The 20,660-nt window shown below is 40.6% G+C and overlaps 1 protein-coding gene across 1 annotated transcript; it reads left to right on the top strand.

Moving 5' to 3' along the window:
• Positions 1–289: 289 nt before the first annotated feature.
• Positions 290–19,962, top strand: GHRHR (growth hormone releasing hormone receptor). Its single transcript, XM_069005719.1, has 13 exons — positions 290–346; positions 3,969–4,074; positions 4,651–4,758; positions 5,951–6,051; positions 8,626–8,723; positions 10,141–10,273; positions 11,153–11,306; positions 13,357–13,417; positions 13,523–13,592; positions 15,124–15,215; positions 15,706–15,835; positions 17,871–17,912; positions 19,840–19,962. The coding sequence occupies exons 1-13, from the start codon at positions 290–292 to the stop codon at positions 19,960–19,962; spliced, it is 1,275 nt and encodes a 424-aa protein (XP_068861820.1).
• Positions 19,963–20,660: the final 698 nt, after the last annotated feature.

Raw genomic sequence — 20,660 nt, 5'->3', positions numbered from 1 at the left:
AAAGAAAGAAATGAATCTTTCCAGGAGGGTAGAGAATTCCCATAATCTTGGCATCAGTCACTCAATTCATCCAGTCCAGTCTCTGAGCAAAGTCAAAAAGTTGGAAAGCTTAAACACAGTGTAGAGAATTGTTAATATTTATCTCCCACTTCACATCCCTGTTACGTCACTTCTCTGCAAAAATATAAATGCTTCAAATCAGCACCTGAGAGGAGAAAGAGAAGTCAAAAAGCAGGAGAAAGATGCTAAGAGAGGCTGAAGAAGTGAAGTCTGGCTCTTGCTTTGGAACATGAACTCTTGTTCTTTATACCACTGTGCTCTGCACACCCTGAGTCTGGCAGTGCTTGTAAGTAATTGCATGGAAAAAAAAAGCTTTTACTTCATTGTGTTTCAATAATTGTTCATTTCCTTGTGGGAGCAGATGGTCAGATACAGATTTATTTTTTTAATTTTTTTTTGTGAGTCTCTTTTCTCTCTATTTGCTTTGGATTCCAGTTAAACAAGGCAAGATGCAATGAAAAGTGTGAAAAGCAGCAGAAGGGACCCACATTGTAGGATCTTTATATCAGTTTATTTCTCTGCTTTCCTATGACACACTCAGTAAAGAGAAACACATAATTGGCAGAAACCCTTATTTTGTGTGTGTGGGCTTTAAAAGACAGTGACAAAGAAGAAGAAACTGGAGGAGGACTGTTACACCAGAGCAGCTGAGTTTTGATAAGAGTTTTGTTTAATTTCAGGTTATGCAGGTTTTTTTGTTACAATTTCATTTGCCTTGGTGGTAGCATTCATGTCATTTGGTGTGTGAACAGCTGAGATGTTGCAGGTAACAGAGGAGTGAGACCAGCAGGGATCCTTAGGCCAGATTTAGAAAGATCCAAAGCCATTAAAAAGCCCAGAGGTCTTGGTGATATTTCACTTGGGACAGAGATTGGCAAACCAAGATCCAGGATCACACTGATATCAGGAAAGGCTTGTTCAAACTGGGGGAAGGATATTATCTTTGCTTTTGAGAATAATCACATTTTCAGCATCTTCCTTTTGTGATACCTCCTCTGTATCCTTTATCTTTTCTTCTTTCCTGGAAATCTCCTCTGAAGGAACATTTCAGGAGGGGTGTCACAGCAGCTTGGTTTTTTGTGGACTGAGAAAAATAAACCATCGTGAAATGATGGAAGAGATTTTTTACTGATGTGAAACAACACATTCCTTTGTATCACCTGTGTGACAAACCCACTTCCCTGTAGTAGGAGTAGATAAATTGGTCCTAAGTTGAATTGGTCCTATCAAGATTCAGTGCTAATGGTTAAAATATGACTGAAGGTCTCTGTAAGAACCTGTCTCATTTACCCAAGAGAAGCAGAATTTTCTTCTGCAAAGTCAGGTTGCTTATTCTATGATTATGGACTGATCAAAACCCAGTTTATGTGTTAGTGTATAACAAAAATTTCCTAATGTGTTGTATATTAGAGGATAGGTAAACAACCCTTACTTGAGTATAAAATGATGGAAAACCAGCCCTCTGTTTTTGTTGTTGGTGTAATTTGATCATAGGCTTTCCCTGGAAGAGCTGAACTCAGCTTCTGGAGAGGTTTGGATTGCTTCAGAGACTGACTCTTATCTCCCTAAACTGAGGGTCTGCTGGAAGTACTTAAATGCTTTAGGGGCATAAATATACCTAAAACACAGCCTGGGAGTGGAATAAATCTTTTTAGTTTATTTTACCTGAGTTTCTGTCATATCAGATCTGGCACTCAGTGTCTGCTCAAGCAGTGAGTGATTAGTTCTGACTTGCACATAAACTGTGACAGCATCTCCTAAGGTCAGTTCTTCTTGAAGGAAGAGGCAACAATTTAAACACCAGGTCTTGATCAGCCTCATCTTTTTATTTGAGATGCACGTGGTAAAGTGTTCTCACAAGTCTGGGAACTTAACAAGAGGAAAAAAAAGCTTTCCTGGACTGGTGGATGAGCCAAACAAGCTTTGCTCTTGCCATGAACATTTCAGAGAGCAAAGAGAGTTTTGACAGGCAAAATCTAGCAATGCTTTTTGCCAGGAGAAATAATTTAGAGCAGAGCAAATGGGTGCATTTCCTCCTTCTGAGGTTTTTCCAGGCACAGTTCACTGAACCAAGAGAATGTTGTAAGAGATTTTCAGTAAATGGTTTGACTGTTTTTTCTACTGACTAATAAAGCTACTTCTTGCAATAGCTGTCACACTCCATGGTTAGGGAGGTTTCCTGCATTTATTGTCCGGGGTGACTACAAGGGGGAAAGAATATTTGTTGGCATGAAAAGAGGCATCAAGACAGCAAAGATTTTCAAGACAGATGTCAGTTTTCTGTAATTCTGCCTGACACTGCATTTCTTAGTGAAGAGAAGTTGAGGGGCTCCCTAGACCTGCTGATTTTAGTGATCTGGATGACAACCCTGGGACATCCCACACGTCAGATCTCCACCTCTTCGGGCAGGGCAATGTCTGTGTTCTGCTCCATCCATCCACTGTTACCCTCCTCTCACACACACCAAACTTCAGTCAGCCTCGTGAAGGAGCCCTGCTTTTCACTGCTGCCTTAAACTGATCCATGGCACTGCTGTCTGCAAATGTGGCAGGAAAACCACATCCTCCTAAAAGTGCAGTAAATGGGGAGCAGATGATCTTGCGGGGCATACATGTGGAGATTTGACATTTTTAACCACCAGGGACCAAACCTCAGAAAAACAAATGCTGTGTAATTAATCCACCCCTCTTCAGCAGCCTGAGAGCCTCAGATTTTTGGTCAATATGCATTTCAAATTCTCTGCAGGCCAACATGAGACGTGGACATTAACATGAAGGGGAAGCACCAGCTTATTGGGATGGATACAATCTGCCCTCTGAATGAACTGAAAGCCAGGGAGTTATTTTCCAAACTCCCTGAATATTAATCTCCTCTGGGTGGAAGAAAGCTGAGCCATATGCCAGCCACCTGTTCACCATGCAAGTCTCATCCTGGGTTTAGTTTCTGTTTTGCCTCCGTGTTTTTATGTCTCTAATCACACATGCAGAGCACACCAGCACCAGTGGCCAGCACGTAGAGCTCAAAGTCAGAGTGTCTCTGATGACAACTGATCTTCTGGGACTGGGGACAGTGTGTATGGCAGGACAAGGCACATTTTGTTTTCTTTGTGTGAAATAGTCCTGTGCACTCCTGCCCAGTGGGTGCATCCTCAGCAGTCTGGCTGTAACAGCCTGTGCAGACTTTGTCCTTTGCTGCCCAAAGTTCTCTGGATGCCTTCAGATCCTCTTGTGGTGTCTGTGTAAGTCTAAATAAGGACCAAACAACTGAATATTTCCTGCTGTTAGAACCCTGGGTGTCACTTTTTTTCTTTACACCACCATACCAAACCAACAAATGCTTTGGTGCAGAGTGTTTTTTCCAAAGAAAGGAGTTTTGCCTCCCACCCTGTGTAAAGAAAGGCAGATGGTAGAAGGGGGAGAACAGATTCACTCCTTTTGGAGTGGAGAGCTCTTTCAGGAGACAGTTTTGCAGTAATTTTTTGTGATTTCAAGATGATGTTTCTTTGGAGGTTGGCAGGGACTTGTTTGTCCATAGGTTCTGCAGCATTTCCTGCAGTGCTGAGCCCTTCACTGTTGAGAAAAGGAACCTGATCAAGTGCACTGTGTTTTTCTGGGCCCAGATTTAACAGGGTCTAGCTAAAGTTGCATGTAAATGAATCCTGCACTCAGGCTCTAGCAAAGAGATCTTTTATTTTGAATGTAGCCAGAGGAATCTATAAACCTTCCAGTACAGAGCTGTAACTACCAGCTTGTGTAGAGACAGTGGCAGCCTTTGGATGGAAACCCTAAGCACGGTTTTGTGTCCTTAAACCAGCCCTGTTAGCTGCAAAAGTAAGTCTGGACTTAAGGCCGGATGAGGTCCCACCCAACCCCTTCTTACCAATTCCCCAAAACTCTTCTCCCTGTAGGTTGCTGGAAATGTCCACCCAGAATGTGATCTGATGCTAGAGCTGAAGAAAAAGGAGGCTGAGTGTCTGGAGGCCCCACAAGAGCGTGGAAATTCAACATCACCAGGTATCCATCCATGTGTGAGGGGTGAAGAGAGGGAGAGGGAAGGGACCCACTACCAGAGTGAGGACACAGCCAGGCTGCAAAGCACAGGAGGGTTTTATTTATGGTCCCATATGCTGTTGTCTCATCAGCTCTTCTTGCATCTCCTCCCATTCCTTCCAATTCTTTTCTTTTTTCCATTGTCTTTCACATTCAAATATGGACAGTCAATTTATCAGAGTCAATCCTTGTGTCCTTGTCCAATTCCTTGGCATCATGCTTGCTTGTTTGGGAGGGTGTGTTGATCTTTAAAAATAGGGCAACTGCTGAACAATTACAGTGATGTGATCTTTCTTCCAGCAGCACTCTTCATTTATTGCATCATTTCTGAAAACTCACCTCAGTCTAACGCAGGGGTCTAACTAAAGCAGATTAAATAGCACTCTGGGGGTGTTTATTTCTCATAATAGAATAAAAACTGTGGCTAAACTATTTTTATAAGATATGGAAGTGGTGGAGTGGCAAAGTTTAAAAAGGTTTGGGGTTTCATTTTGCTCAGATATAACCACACTTAAAAATATATTTTGCTTTCTGTCTGAGGTTGCAAGAGAACTTGGGACAAATTGCTGTGCTGGCCAGAGGCAGATGCTGGAGAGATTCTTGCCTTGCCATGTCCAAACATCCTCTTTCACTTCATGAAGGAGCCAGGTGATGTCCTACCATGGTTGTATTCCTGTTGCATTTCTGGCCAGAGCATTTCTAAAAAGGGAGAGTGAAGACAGAACCTTTCATGTTCCCATGAGTTGGATCAAAGCACTGCAAGGATTTTAGTAGGATCTGAGGGGCCTTCGCAGTTCTTCTCATATTTTGAGGATTATTCATAACTGGATTTGATTTCCATAGTCTCTGATGAGGCCCTGGATCAAAAAAATGCTGAAATAAATGGAGCAATTCCTTTGGTTTCCATGTGCTTTGGGATCAGTTTGTTCCTACAAAGCTCATCTGGAGGCTGTCTAGGTCAGAACTTAAGGTTGGGGTTTCTTGAGATTTATGTGGTGATTCGTGTGGGATGAAATGAAAGGCAGAGGAATGAACAACGTGATTGTTCTTTAAGACCAAGGTTGGAGATACAAAGCAGAATTCAGGCCTTGGAGCAGCCCATGTGTTGCAAAACTGCAGACTAATGCCTTTGTGCCTGCTTCCTCTCTGGGTGAGCATGGCCAGGAACAAACTGTGAGCCCACAAGGAGCAAACCACCTTCCAGGAAAGACCTGGATTTGGCAGTTCCACAAGAAAAAGAAACTGCAAAGCCCAACCTCTGCCTCGCCCAACACATGCTAGTTATAAATGAGGGATAAGGAAAATCCCTTTCATCTGTGCACATTCATTTCCTGCCCAGGGATTCTCAGAATTATCCTCATCTGACTCATAAATCTTTGTTTTGGAAGTGTGCTATCCTCATGGAAGGGGCTGCTTATCCCAACTTCTGATCTGCTAGGGAAGAGTAAGCCCCAGGGGAGGTGGGAATGAGAAGTGTTGTGAAGAGTGAGAGTGAGAAGTGAAGAGAAGAATGAGAGTGTTGTGCAGAGCAGAAATTTATGGAGCAGTTCTTCCCAATCTTCTCCAATGTGCTTGATAAAATTCTTTCCCTAGTCCTTCCAACCTCCAGCCCTGTCAGCTTGGCTCTCTCCCTTCTTCCCCTTGCTTGTCTATAAATAAAATACAAGGTTTTATATCTGATGACCTGAATGTACACAGAAAAATTGTGCTACCAACTCTTGGAGATGCTAATGATCCTCTCCTCCTGGTACAACCTTGTACCAGCCAGAGGTTTTCTCCTGGTTTTTATTTTCCATATTATCTGGTTCTTCATTGAGAAAATTAAATACTTCTGTTTCAGCTGGGATGGTAAAGAGAAACTGCACAAAAAAAGGCTGGTCTGACCCATTCCCTCCCTACCATGTGGCCTGTCCTGTAGAAGATGAAATTCCTCTTGAAGAAGTAAGTTTAATTACATAAATATATGTGAGTGGTGTGCTGATGTTATAGGATTCCTTTCTATTCCTGAAGGTCACTGCAGAGGGAAACTCAGAAGACACTGAAATTTCTTTCTAAGTATGGAATATAACTCATTTTTTTACTCTGGCCACCTATTTTGGAAAATAACTAAGAATGTTTTATTATTCAGGTGTAACAACAGTAAAGCCAACTACAAATTCATGGGTATAACAGACAGACATGTATCACAAAATGTTCATAAAATGTGTATTAAGACATTCCAGTAATATCAGTCAGCAAGATGAATTTGCACTCTCACAGCATCAGTGGAGCAAATGTGCTGTTATCAGACCTCTGTTCCAAACTCAGCAATATCTGAGGACAAGAGGGGTCTTGGCTGTCTCATCCTGCATGAAGTATCTAATTCAAGAATGAAAAAAAAAGTCCCAAAAATCTTTGTAATCTCTGTAATGCAGGTCAGACTTTGACATATTTCTTCAGCCAGATTTTCAGTGTTGGTGATATCTTGAGGTTACATACACAGGGACGATATAGTGCTTGATCACTAATTAATAAGGGTAAGAACATGGTTCCTATCACCACGGGGATATATTGCACAGGTTTCCCAGAGAAGCTGTGCCTGCCCCATGCCAGGAAGTTGGAGGGGGCTGGATGGGTCTTGGAGCAACCTGGGATAGTGGAAGGTGTCCCTGCCCATGGCAGGGGGTGGCACTGGATGTTCTTTAAGGTCACTTCCAACACATTCTGTGATGATTCTATTATTTTACCTAGAGGAAACTTCTCAGTTGTAGGGTTATCCACTTAAAGAGTTGATTATTTTCCATGTTTTACATGTCTGGTTTGTTGCCAGCTAAGATCAGCCTAGCCCAGCTTTGATGTTTCTCACGGAGTGGTGCATCCAGGCTTCCTGGCAAGCTTTGGAGCTCTGAGGTACTTCTGTGAGCTCTGGCTGGAATTGTGCACAGTAAGGGATTTGGGTAATCATATACAGCTCACAGTTCATCCACTACACGAAAAACCCCATTGTGCCTGGTTTCCACCCCATTTAACTTCAACGATCTGAAAAAAATACTGTGGAAGTCAGAGCTCATCCCTGCACCATGGATCTGTATTAGTGCTTGGGTCAGGTGGGAGCTCTCCAGGGATATCTCTTGGCTATCCCCACTTACTGCATTCACACTGAGAGATGCTCTCAGAAAGGATCATCTGGCTTCTTAGGGATAAATCTAAACTGGAAGGCAAATTCAGGGTGCACTTACTGTGCTCTGACCAGAAAAGAAAGTTCAGCCCATGGAATTAGGCTATGGATAGTCAGGAATCTGGACACATGGATGCAGGGTGCTCAGCACCAAAGGGTTCACTCTACAAATCCAGGGGTTGGAAATAGATGATATTTAAGGTTCCTTCCAACCCCAACCAGTCAGAGATTTATGATTCCATAACCTGCTCTTGCTAAGGCAGGTGTAGTGATCCTTTTTGTTGGTCCCAGAAACCAGTAAGGTCTCATTTTCCAAAGACTTGAATTGTCTTCTGAGAGTGTTTTCCTTCATTAACTATAAAACAAAAAGAATGAGAAGAAACAGGACTGTACTAACAATTAAGCCAATCAGTCCTGTGGCCAGGTTCTTCTTGTTCTACTGCAGACTCATATCTAGGCAGCTAATTTTTAGGCACCTAAATAAATTAAATAAACTCTTCTCAGTGTCAGTCTTATAATGCCTAAAGTTCCACTTAAGGCTTAAAGCGAGTATCTCCCCTTCCCCAAGTGAACAGCAGGAATGCACTGCACAGCTGTGTGGATTTTGGGTCATAAAAAGCATTGAAACAGGACCCAAGAGACAGACCATGTAAGACTGGAATTCGATTTGCAGCCTGGAGCTTATTCATTCTGTTTTCTACTTTCATCTGTGAGAGTTGAAGTCAACTTATCCTCACTCAGGGATCGTGTCTGACAGAGGAGCCACTTAAATTGAAATGGATTTTGGCTGACATTCCAACTGAGCAACAGTTGAGTTTGACAGCCAGAGAAACAGAGGAAAAAACAACCCCAGAAAAAATCAACCCACCTCAACACAATAAAAATGAAAGGAAGAATAGACAGCAAAATTGGAAGTAAGGAAAATGGAGAAAAATAGAGAAAGGCTGACAGAACTCTATGTTCATCATGCTGCCAGCAGGATTGTCCTGCTACTGCTGGTGAGAAAACGTGGTAGAACATACAGCATTTATAAAAATTGCATCAGATTTTTAACAATGCCTTTATGAAGGACTGGCGTGGGTTTTTATGTTTTAATGAATGAGCTTCCAGCCACCCTGATCAATATGTGTTTCAGCATCAGATTGGGTTGTATCCACACAACCATGGAATGGAACTTCACAAAAGAAACGTAATGAGGATTTAAGGTGAATTTTACTGTGGGATTTGAAGAGGGGAAAAAAAGGCAGTCAGGGATGTCAACAGAATGGAAGAAACAAACAAAGCAAAACTGACAGAATCAGTAAAAAAGCTGTCATTTAACAGCAACTTGTGTGACAAATCATTCTCTTCTTTTATAGCAATCCTACTTTTCTACTATAAAGATCATCTACACCGTGGGATACAGCGTGTCCATCACCTCCCTCATCATTGCTGTGACAGTTCTTATTGCATTCAGGTAAAGGTGTCCTCTAACCTCAATTCTTTTAGCAGTTCTTAATTTCTCAGACTGCAGAAGACAGCATTAGACATAACAAAATAATACAAATAGAAATTCAGGTGAATAACAACAAAAAATTCCAGCCATGTTGGTTTAATAATATGAAACTGAAGCTGGAAATTACAGGTGATCAGAGAGAGTCAGGAATAAGAAGATTCAGATCTGGGAAATGAATCATGGCTGTCTATTGGCAAAACTCAGCAACTCACTTTGATCCTGAAGAACAAATAGAAAAATTTAATTGCTTTAGGCTGGAATTAAGATTTTTTTCATAAACTCTGTGGGCCTGCCTGTTATGGCTTCAGAGAATTTATTAATAAAAATATACACAAAGGACTTGATTCTGAATCAATGTTCCTATGACATTGCATAGATGACTATTGAAAAATTTACCACTAAAGACATGTTTTAAAGTTAGAATCTGGTCACATTTAGTAAGAATTCTCTCTTACTGAGTTATCCATCAATTAGGTATTTTCAGGTCCAATCTAGAGTATTTAAAGTATTTTACCATTTAACGTAGATTTAATGTTTGCTGCCATGTGGGATTTATTTCATTAATCTTTGTTTATTTCTGGTATTTCTGAGAGACAAAAAAAAAAAAAAAAAAAAAAAAAGCAGGAGTTTTCTTTATTATTATGCTGTGAGAATCAGGGTTCTCTAGGGAAAATTTCTTGACCTCTGCTGGTTCCTAGTTCATGTCTGGAAGCCACCAGATATGTTTATTGACATCCACTCTGACCTCAGGAAAACAAACCAGCCCAAATGAGGGGAAAGAAAGAAACAATGGACATAAGGACAAGTAGTAATAGGGAGGAAAAAGTCACAGTTAACAATGGGGTTGGCATCTGAGGTCAGCAATAAAATTCTGCACACTCTAGGTAAACTTTCAGATTAGGTGACCCTCAGATTACTGGGTCTGGATAGAATCCAGCTTTTAGTGGAACTTTAAGTGAAAATGAAGTTGAAGCTCTATAACACCCTCAAAAATCTGTATTTAATAGCAGTCGAAATTTAATCTTAGTTAACAGGGAATTTAAGGTCGATGTGTAAATTGAATTTAAAGTAGATGTGCCAAATTGTTTTAAAGCTCTTTTGTGCTTTCACTTAATTCATCAAAGTAACTTAGGCAAAGTAAGGAAAAAACACTAAAATTGTGGATAACAAGGAGAGAGATTAAGATGTAGATTGTGGCTGAATGGCTTCACGTGAGGAAGTTTTCTGTCTCTCTCTGAAAGAGCTCAGTGAATCAAAGTGTTCCTCCTAAATGTGTCTGGAAGTACCTGAGATGAAACAAGGGCTTATTGCTTATTTTAATTACTGCCAGCACAGTTCAGTTAATTACCTCAGAGGGACCTCTCTTCTTTTCTTCCAGGAGGCTTCGCTGTCCCAGGAATTATATCCATGTGCAGCTCTTTTTTACATTTATCTTAAAGGCTATTGCCATTTTCATTAAGGATGCTGTCCTTTTCCAGGAGGAAGGCATTGATCATTGCAGCTTCTCTACAGTAAGCACATGAAAAGCAGGATATTGTGGTTGATGTTTTTATGTACCATTTATATATGGTTTCACTATTCATGCCTCTTTTTTACTACTTATTGCTTTTTGTCCTTCTAACCTGGCAATGAAAATTATATAATTCTTTTATTCAGTATATTTTAATTCCATGAATGTGTCCTTTATGCCCTCCTATATTCTTAAAACATCTATTTGTGATGTTGCAGTACTCTAAATGAAATATGGATTTTCACATAGCAACAAAGTAGTATCATTACACTGTTATGTTTCTATAACCTGAAGCCTAAAATTGAAGATCTCTGAGTACATCAAAGAACAACTTTTAAAGCTTATTCTTCTGGAAATGTTGGATTCCATGTTCTGGCTGGAAGCTCTGTTCTGTAAACCACAAAGCACTCAAGGTACCAGGCTTAACTTTCATCCAGCCCCAGATCTTGGCAGCGTGGCAATGGTTTTAAAACAGAGGTTTAGGGGGTGGTTCTTCTGCATTTCTCACAGCCACACAAAATTTTAGAGCTGAGCATAAGGAGAAAAATGGCTCCTTGAACCTTTGCCCGAGGAGCATTTGGCACTGAAGGTACACTCAAGGCAGTGCATTTGTGAGAGAAATCACACACGCTTGGGAGCCCAAGGTACATTTCTAATACAAGATAAAAAGCAAAATGCAGTGGAGATCCCAAAGTGCTATGATGGTTAAAGCTTTATTATTCAGAAATCCATTTTACATTTGAAGCTCTCAGTTTAAACAGCAGTTAACAGTGAGATCTTGCTCTTGGTAGAACTCAGCTACAATTACAGATGTCTACTCCATGGTCAAATCAGATGTATCCCCAAGCAATGCCTAAACTACAACTTTCCTGTTCTCTAGACCGAATGCAAGATCTCTGTGGTTTTCTGCCACTATTTCATGATGACCAATTTCATGTGGCTGCTGGTGGAGGCTCTTTACCTAAACTGCCTGTTGCTCTCATCCCTTTCTCATGGAAGAAGATACTTTTGGTGGCTGGTTCTCTTTGGCTGGGGTAGGTACAGATTTCACAGGACATTTGTAAAAGGCAAGATGTTAAACAAGGCTGTTCAGCCTGGAGAAGATAAGGCTTCACAGAGACCACAGAGCTACTTCTAGGGGTACAAGATAGCTGGAGAGGGACTTTTCCCAAGGCATGGAGTGACGGGACATGGAAGAAATTCCTTACTGTGGGGGTGGTGAGGTTGCCCAGGGAGGCTGTGGACTTCCCATCCCTGGAAGTGTTCAAGGCCAAGTTGGACGGGGATCTGAGCAACTTGGGACAGTGGAAGGTGTCCCTATGGGTTGGAACCAGGTGATCTTTAAGGTGCCTTCCAACCCAGACCATTGTATGACTCTGTGACTCTATGATCCCATGATTCCATGAGTCTATGGTTCCATGATTCTATGATTCCATGATCCATTCCCATTGAAAACCCTACATGTGGAACCCAACTGATCTAACTGAAGTACCTAACCTGGGAATTGCTTCCATTTTATTTTTATGTGCATACTAACAGAAAGCAATCAAGTTTTTTATGGCAATAAAGCTCCTGTGAAAGGGGTGGAAAATGATGCACATTTGAGAATGCACAGGGAGAGATCCCTTCTTAACCTTCTTCACCCCACTGAAAACACAGCTTCCTCTAAGGAGCTATCACAAACACCAGAGCACAATCTGCCTTGCTCCTGTTTAGTTACACAGTCTGGGAAAAGGAATTTTTTTTCCTAAGCAGGGATTTTTGTAGTCCTAGTATTTCTACAGCCCATCTTTTTTATTGTATGAATAAAGAAGCTTTGTCCACTAAATAACAGGACAGGCAGTGAAACAGCAGCATCTTCCTCCTGATTTTGTTCTTGTCTGGAATAAATGGAATTGTTCAGACTTAGAAATCTGCAACCAAGTGGGTGCCCACAAAGTGTTGCTGTGTGAGGAATGAGACAACTCTTAGTTAAAAATTAAGATAATTTATTAAAAATGGAAAAATTGAAAAATTGCAAAAATTAGCAAAATATAAAAATTTGGGATCCTAGTGGCTCAGGAGGTATGCCCCAGGAGCGCAGGGATTAGAGATCTTCAGGCTTAGACAGCACTGGACCTCTGGTGGAAGAAGTTGCAGTGCTGGGCTGACTTTTAGCTAATCCAAAAGTCAAAGGTAAAAATTATTAAAGGCTCCTTAAAAGGAGTAAGGCTTACCCAGCACTGACCCCTACCTCAACAAAGCTGGAGAGAGAAAGGGGTGTGCTTTTCTCGGACTCCTTGTTTTATAGTGCCTTTGCTCCACCCCACAGCCCACCCACATCCCACCCACAGCCCGCCCCTTCGGTTCAAGGTGATTGGTGTTTTCCCTTTGACAGATTATCTCTGTCCACCAATGGCTCATCCTTGTCAGAGGGGTGGTATTAGTTGAGATAAGGGTCATTAAAATTCAGGTTGCTGTGGTACTTGCCTACAGGATAATGGCTATGGGGGCTGGGCTGTTTGTTGGAACTGGGGTTTTGAAATCTGCCTTGGAACCAAAGTACAAGTAAAAACATAAAAAAATACATCCAACACATCTTAAAACACTTGTAAAAGTATACAGTAAACACAGGAAGGATAACTCTTATGGTGTACAAGTGATTAATGGAACTTAATTTTTGGTACCTGGGCTGATGGGTTAATTTTAACATTCAATTTAAAAATACTTAACTCAAAATTAATTAATTAAAGCACTTAATATGCAAAGACCAAGCACAAATAGGGATTTCATGTATGACAGCTGTGTAAAGGAAAAAGCAGAGAACTCCTCTGTGGCAGGAGAATGCACTTAGAGGAATTTTCTGGTTGGTTGAGGGAGGGAAATCCATGCCTGTTGTCACCAAAGGTTAAGGTAGACCTGACACCTCAGCAAACTGAATCACTTTTGGTGTTTTAGAGACTGAATGTAAAACAATTCCTGTTATAGGAACTGACCCCAAAGGGTAATTCCAGCTCTCAAAAATGAGTGATCTGTGTCATTGCAGCAGAGTTTCAGTGGACAAGGCTTGGATTAACTCTGTCTTTTTGTTTAAATGTCTGACAGGTTTTCCAACACTTTTCACCCTTATTTGGATATTAGCAAAATTCTACTTTGAAGACACAGCGTAAGTCATTGTTTCCTACATTGTTCTATATTCTTGGGTAATACTTTTAATTGATTGCAGTGATTACATACATGCCTTTTTCTAATCTTACTGTCATGTTCACAGATGCTGGGATATTAATCAAGGCTCTCCCTACTGGTGGCTAATCAAAGGACCAATTATAATTTCTGTGGGGGTAGGTACTTCTGAGTTTGCTGATACTAATTAGAGGGAAAAAAGACTTCTGAGTTAAAGTTGGGTTGCTGTTTGCTGAGTTGTAGGAAGAGGAATGGTGAATTTCTACTGTTGACTGCCTGTGTCCAATGCAAACTGAAAAGTTTTTCTTTCAAACATTGAAACTTTCACAGAATTGTCAGTTTAGTTGAAATTAAAGCGAGTGGACTAAACCCTCCTTAAAATATTTGAAAACAAAATTTTAGCATAAACTCAAAATAAGCCATAAATTTTTGATACAAAACTTCCAAGGGCAATAGGTTTCTGTTCAGAGCTGATAACAGTGATAACAGCATTTGAGTCTGGCATTTATTGAATAAACTGATGGGCTTTAAATGATTATCATACTTGATTACTCCCACAAGTCATTAAACCCAAGCAGTGCTTGAGAAAGTGAGTTAATGGATGACCTTAAGGCCAGCTATTAAAACCTCAATTTAACTGGAGGACAGATGCATGCAGATGAGGGATATGGAATCACAGAATGCTTTGGGTTGGAAGGGATCTTAAAGATACACACAAACAGCGTGAGTGAAGAATCTCAGGCTGAATTCTGGTCAGAGCTTGCTGTGTTTCAATAAAATATTTCATTTCCTTCCATCTCCATAATTTCTTCTGCTGGCATGTACACAGAGCATCACTAATGGATAGAATGAGGTTGGACTTTCTGGTAAAATGAGGACATTCTTAGGCAAAATTAAATGTTCAGGCTCACCTAAGGAAGAGCTGGTGTGTACAGACACAAAAAAATTCACAGGAAGAATCCCTCTGATTGACGAAAACTGAGCAGCCTCACAGACTCTGGATACAGCTGTGCCAAATTTCAATTGTAGAAGATTGGATTTCCAAGTTGGGATTGACCTTAACTACTTTGGAGCTGAGCTAATGCTCCTCAGAGGCTCCTTCAGAGCCAACAAAGGGAAATAGGCACTTTTGGCAAGTGATTCATCTGATTTAAAATAAATGTCTACCTTGGGATGAGGTGATCCATCCCCAACCCCACCTGAGGGTCTGTTGACCGTCCTGGCTGGTTCTCCACTGACTGCAAAGGCAGAACAGGCTGATCAGCTCTGACAGAAATACCTCATTGTAGAGGTATTTAGGCAGATAAATTCCACTAATAATATCTAGAGAGATCAGCAGATCAGTCAGAATTTAATACAATATTCATCTCTAAGGAGAATCCGACTGATATGAGCTCCAAAAGGTAAAAGAGAGTCATACAAGCTATTGATGAAAATATTTTGCTGAACAAAGTGAAATTCTCAAGTTTTTGTCTTCAGCCATTTCTTCAAGCAGGAATGCAACTTATTTAAATACTTGAATGCTGCCAACAGGAATAGCATTAATGACCTTACACTGAAACTGCACAAATTACACTATAACTGAAATAAAAAAAAAAACCAAAACCACCAGATTTTCACTGCAAAGTTTTACATCAGAAATTAACATTTTCTTTTTCCTCTCTCCCACTTCTCAAATACTGTGAACAGGTCAATTTTGTCCTATTCATCAACATCATCAGAATTTTGCTGAAAAAACTAGACCCTAGACAAATCAACTTCAATAACTCTTCTCAGTACAGGTAATGTATGGCATATTTTTTTTTAAATAAATTATTTTGATAATAAAAAAATATGTAATCTTTTCTAAACAGAGAAACACTTTCTCAGTGTCACAGATGGGCTCAGCTTAATTGGTATTAAATTTTAGAGACTCCCAACCTTATCCCATTCCAAAGGAAATTAGTCAAAGGGTGAGACTCAATTCACCTAATATTGGCCAATGGGATGCATCCAGATCAGCTCAGCTGTCTGCCTTCCAATCAAAATCAAGAGACAAGAAAACCATTAATTGAATCTGAATTAGATCTCTTATTTAGGACAGGAAAAATTACCTTCTACAGCTGCCTTTCTCTGTATGAGAACTGTAAAGGAAGCCTGCATATTTATTTCTATTTTATCTATATTTTTATGTAGATTGACTTCTTTTTAACTTGTGTTCACTACTGTGGCACACTGAGTGCGTTTGTCTTTAAATAACATTAAGTTTCTTCTTCTCATGTCCTGTGCTAGACGTCTCTCAAGGTCCACTCTGCTTCTAATTCCATTATTTGGAACCCATTACATCGTCTTCAACTTCCTCCCAGAATATACCAGCCTGGGGGTTCGGCTTTACTTAGAGCTCTGCATTGGATCTTTTCAGGTAAAATTGCCACAGATCCTTCGGTTCCTTCGTAGTAATTTTTCTGTTTTAGCCTTGTGTCCTCATGACAAGAAGTATTGCACACAAATGATCCTTGGATCCTGAAACCAGTGTTTGTTCACAAAGTTCCTTGTTCTTTGCTGAGTTAAAATATCTGAAGAGGTGACAAATCCTACCTGGATGCAGGCTGGACTAAAGATTTTTGCAGATTTTGTGAGTACAAGGCCAAGATTTCAGATAAGTCTGCAACTTGGATGGTGGGCCAAAGTCAAGCGTGGAAAATCTTTGCTACCAGTACTTATCCACCTGCCTTCCCTGACTTCACTAACAAGATCAAGCTGACTTGGGCTGATTTAAATCATACAGAGGCAATTGAAGTTGTAGGTCCTGCCCCCTTCCTAATTCTTTGTCAAAGGATAAACTGACAATGAAACATCAACAGTGTTTTGTACGTGTACCAGCCCCACACAGGCTGCTGTCCCAAGGAATTCCACACCCCTTTCCCTCCTGAAAATATTGGGTTGATGCCCCCACCTTTCTGGATTGGTACACAGGGCATGGACAGCTTGAGGAGCTTGATGCCAACAAGAAGAACTCCTGCTCTGATGTCCCTGCAGTGGTTTTGCTCCTGGAGTTATGATTTGGGCAGAACCCAACTTCCCTTTGCTTCCCTCCCTTTCCCGGTGCTTCACCTCAAGAAGCAGCCATGGGAATGCCACCAAACCTCCCCAGGGAGCAGATCTTTCCCTGGATGGCTGCATGGGATTGCTTGTCAGGGAGCATCACCAACAATCCTTGAGTTGTGCTGGTTTATTCCTCTTGAGGATTGAATCCATTGTTCAATCCTGCCCAGAAAACCCTGCCCATTAATCCCGACCCTCTGCACAGGGAGGGGACCTTCACTGAGTTAATGAAAAGTTTAATGAATGAATTAATAGAATAAAAGGTTGAGGTGTTGAGCAGGATCTAGTCATGTAGGTCCTTTGACCTCCTAGGATTGTCCTGGGTTTATCTCAGTTCAGAATCTTAACAAACATTCAATAGGCCAGAATTCGGTCCCATCTGATACTCCACAAAGACACAGGCTTTGACTGGAAAGCTGTGACTCCATCCATGAAGTCTCTGTTTTACATTCTTTAGAGTGCATAAAGAATCAGCTCTCCGTGTGTTGTGCTGGAGAACGGACCACACTTTCATAATCATCAGTTACATTTGTGAATTCATATCGTGTTACTGATTTTGATGAAATGCCACTACCTATGAATTTTCTCTTTTATCGTTTGTTTCCTTCTTTGCCTCTGTTTCGTGAGTTCTTTTACTCAGAGTTCGAATTAAAATGCAGGACACCGGGAGTTTATCTTTGGACTTAAATGTTTATTATATCTTATCTATAATACAGCTGCACAGAGTGTGCCTCTAAGTTAACAAGGGTGAAAATGGCCCCGAGTCCTAACTGACAAGGTCTTTTAAGGTCCAAATTACCCAATTATGGAATGCCAACTAATTTGTTTTTACTTATAATCCAATAGCTAACCACTCATGATCCGCACTGTGGGTTTTTTGACCCAATACCAGAACACCCAGATTTGTGAAGAAGAAGGAGAAAAGAAGAACAAATCCACACCCCAGATCCTCCATATTGTTACATATATCCCATAAACATAATTTTTCTACATCTCTACATATTCCACACAGTGATATAACTTTTAATTACACAGCAACAACCTCAGTGCTATCACACAATTTGGGAAACCTTTCCCAAGGCTTCAGGTCAAATGCAGTGTGCTTCTGAGGATCACTGTCTGTCAGCACTGAAAGGCTGAAATTCTCAGAACTCAGGGTTCCAACAGCTACCAAGGTGATCATCTGGTTGTTCAGGTTTATTGGAGGTCCACAAATTATCTTCCAATTTCTAGCAATCCTCCCACCTATAGTGATACTCACAACTTCACAGCACCACCATGAAGTCAGATAATGCAAGTGGCTTTTTCAAGGTGTCTTAACCCTCAAAACTTTTACTTCTGGTCTTTTCCAGGGGTTTATTGTGGCAGTTCTCTACTGTTTCCTGAACCAGGAGGTAAGGAAACTATATCAGATATATCTTCTAAAAAACTGCTTTCCATGGCAAATATATAGTTAACCATCATTTTCATACAAACTGATCAAATCTTTCATTTTCTTATGACTGTTAACATGGGTAACAATGTTGATGAATTTCATTTCAATTATCTTCGTGGGAATGAAGCCATCTAGTGGAGAAATGAACTTTTACTTACTGCTTTACTTTACTTCGCTGCTCCATCAAGTATTTTTTATCCTTTCTGCACATTTTTGTCCTATAGCAGGGCTTGGAAAACCCCTGTTAATTCCAGATCTGAAAATAAAATTAGCTTCAGCGATACAGGGAGATCTCCATTTACCAAAGGTCTATGTTTAAATTGGAAAGAATTTAAATGTATGAGCTTTGCCCAACAGTGAAATATTATTTTTTAGCATTTTTAATAGTCTCATGAAGTATCCCAGTATTTCTTCATGTTGATAAATCTGTTTTTCTGTTTAGAATATTTAATTCAGAATTTTACTGTTGATGGGAGAGGACTCTGTCCTTTTGGCTTAGTGTCCAGGGCCATTTACACAGTCTAGATATAGTGATAGGAATGTATCTTAAATGAATTGTACAGAAAACATGAAAGTTTATCCTCCCTATTTTAGAATATGTTGAAACCCCAGAATTATCCCTTCTTTTCTGACTCCAGAGTAGCTGAGATTGCTCTTTAGAATATGACTGGGATTCAGTTTCAGACTAACACTGTGCTGAATTCTGTCTGCAGCTCCTGAAAAGGAGAATCCTGTTCCATATATGCCCATCCTTCCCCTCCAAGAAAGGACATCCCCCATAGAGTCAGAGGTGCTTTTAGGAGATGGTTCTGTCCCTGATCTAGACTCCCTGGACTGTATTGACTAAATCTTCATTTTCCAAGTTTAAAGTCCAGGACTGATTAAGCTTTCAAACAGTATTTAATCACCTACCTGTGCCATGGGCCAAACTTTCTGAATTCTATCAGAAATTTCTGAAATATTAAATGAAATATTTTAAAATATTTTAACAGTTCTTAGCCTTTTGGTCGAGTTTATGGCCACGAATTATTGACTACTCTAATGATGCTTGTGTTTAGATAAGACTCCTGTCATTAGTTTATTAATGACCCTAATCCCTTCTAACCACAGACCACAGCTCTACATCCAGCTTCACTTCCCAGACACACAGCACTTCAATACAGAAATTCCCTTCCTATTAAACATGTGGGGAGGCACATTCCTAATAAGAATCAGAAGTGACAGGAGGATTTAGTGGGTGGCCTGGACCCACTCTGTGTTCCTGTGAACATGCCATGACACAATATACAATGACACAGCTGTCAGCAACACACAGCCAATGGCTCCTGACTGCTGCTGGCTTTCCCCTCATCGTCTCTAATGGCAAAGCAGCATTATTTCCCAGCCACAAATTGGTGAATGCTGATTAAGAAACTTGCTGCAGATTATATTTGTCTAGAAGCAGATGGAAGCAAGACAACATCCCTTAGCAACTGAGGGAGAGCAGGCAATGTGCAGCAAATATGTTTAATTGTGTAGGCTATGTTGGTGAGATCGATTGTAGAATAAATATTCAAAGGAATTTAAAAAAAAAGAAGAGAAGATATATAAAAAAAAAAGCTGAGAAGATATTTTAGTAGTGGAGAAATGTTACATAGTGCTAGAGTCTTCAAGTTTAGTACTGACAGACGTTTAGAAGTTTTCATCAGTGCAGAAAGACGGCCATGCTGAGACAAGATTCTACTTCTCCTTATCAGCTAAAACAGAAACCAACTTGGACAGAGATCTCTAAAAGCTTTTTTCTTTTCTAGCCACTCTTTCTGTCCTGCTTCTTTCCCACTTGTCTGTTCCCCAGCAGTATTCAACCACAATTCAACCACAAAACAGCCTTTTCCTTTGTTCCTGAGGTGCAAACGGAAATCGGCCGGAGGTGGCACGGGAAGAGATGTGGACTCGTGCCAGTGTGGAGGAGGACCAGGTGGACTGTGCCATCCAGCTCTGGGGTGAAAATGACCACATCTGTGTGCTGAAAAGGGTCCCAGGACCTGGAGGGGAAAAAAACCAACAACAACAAACCAACCAAACAATAAACAGACAAAATAGTATCAAATGTAACGACTGTAGTTTATCCTGAGCAAGCTGGAGGAGGATCCACTTCTACAGTTCTGACTGTGAGGCTTTTTTTGCAGGACAAGCATTGCAGTGACAGATTAAACCCTGACGGACCTTCTAAACATAAAATAATCCTCTCACTGATAACTCTGCATCACAGAAAGCACAAAAAAATCGCCTATTCTGGTTCATTTCTACACTTTCACTGATAGAGCTTAGGCATGTTCACCAATAGCGCCCTCCAGGGACTCCAGAGGTGACCACCTCTGGAAAACAGAATTCAATCCTCGTGCTATAGGAGCTGGAGTCTATCTAGCTTGTCCAGTCTTTTTCCATGTTTTGGTTCTGCAGACATGCAAACAAGAAGCCAAACGTCTTAATAAACTCTAACACAATGACTAAAAGTCCTCCTGTGTTGTCTTTTTATATTGTCTCTTTAGTAGCAAAAAGATCCAATTTCACGATAAAAGACTCTCAGGTTCTGAAGTTATTTCAGGAGCTCCAGGTTAGGAAAAAAGTAGCAGAAAGGGGAGGCATTGGGAAGGCCAAGGCTCCATATGATAATCATTAAGGAAATTATTTTCAAGGAAATGAAAAAGAAAAGCCAATTTTTGCA

This window comes from Aphelocoma coerulescens, chromosome 2 (genome assembly GCF_041296385.1).
Source record: "Aphelocoma coerulescens isolate FSJ_1873_10779 chromosome 2, UR_Acoe_1.0, whole genome shotgun sequence".
Taxonomy (NCBI): domain Eukaryota; kingdom Metazoa; phylum Chordata; class Aves; order Passeriformes; family Corvidae; genus Aphelocoma; species Aphelocoma coerulescens.
This window is presented reverse-complemented; position numbering and strand designations above follow the sequence as displayed.

What these genes read in the sequence shown, in the direction of transcription:
- GHRHR (XM_069005719.1), top strand. Translation starts at nt 290, where the DNA reads ATGAACTCTTGTTCTTTATACCACTGTGCTCTGCACACCCTGAGTCTG. An exon ending in CCCTGAGTCTGGCAGTGCTT is followed by an intron (nt 347 to 3,968) that starts GTAAGTAATTGC and finishes TTCTCCCTGTAG; the next exon opens with GTTGCTGGAAATGTCCACCC. An exon ending in ATGAAATTCCTCTTGAAGAA is followed by an intron (nt 6,052 to 8,625) that starts GTAAGTTTAATT and finishes CTTCTTTTATAG; the next exon opens with CAATCCTACTTTTCTACTAT.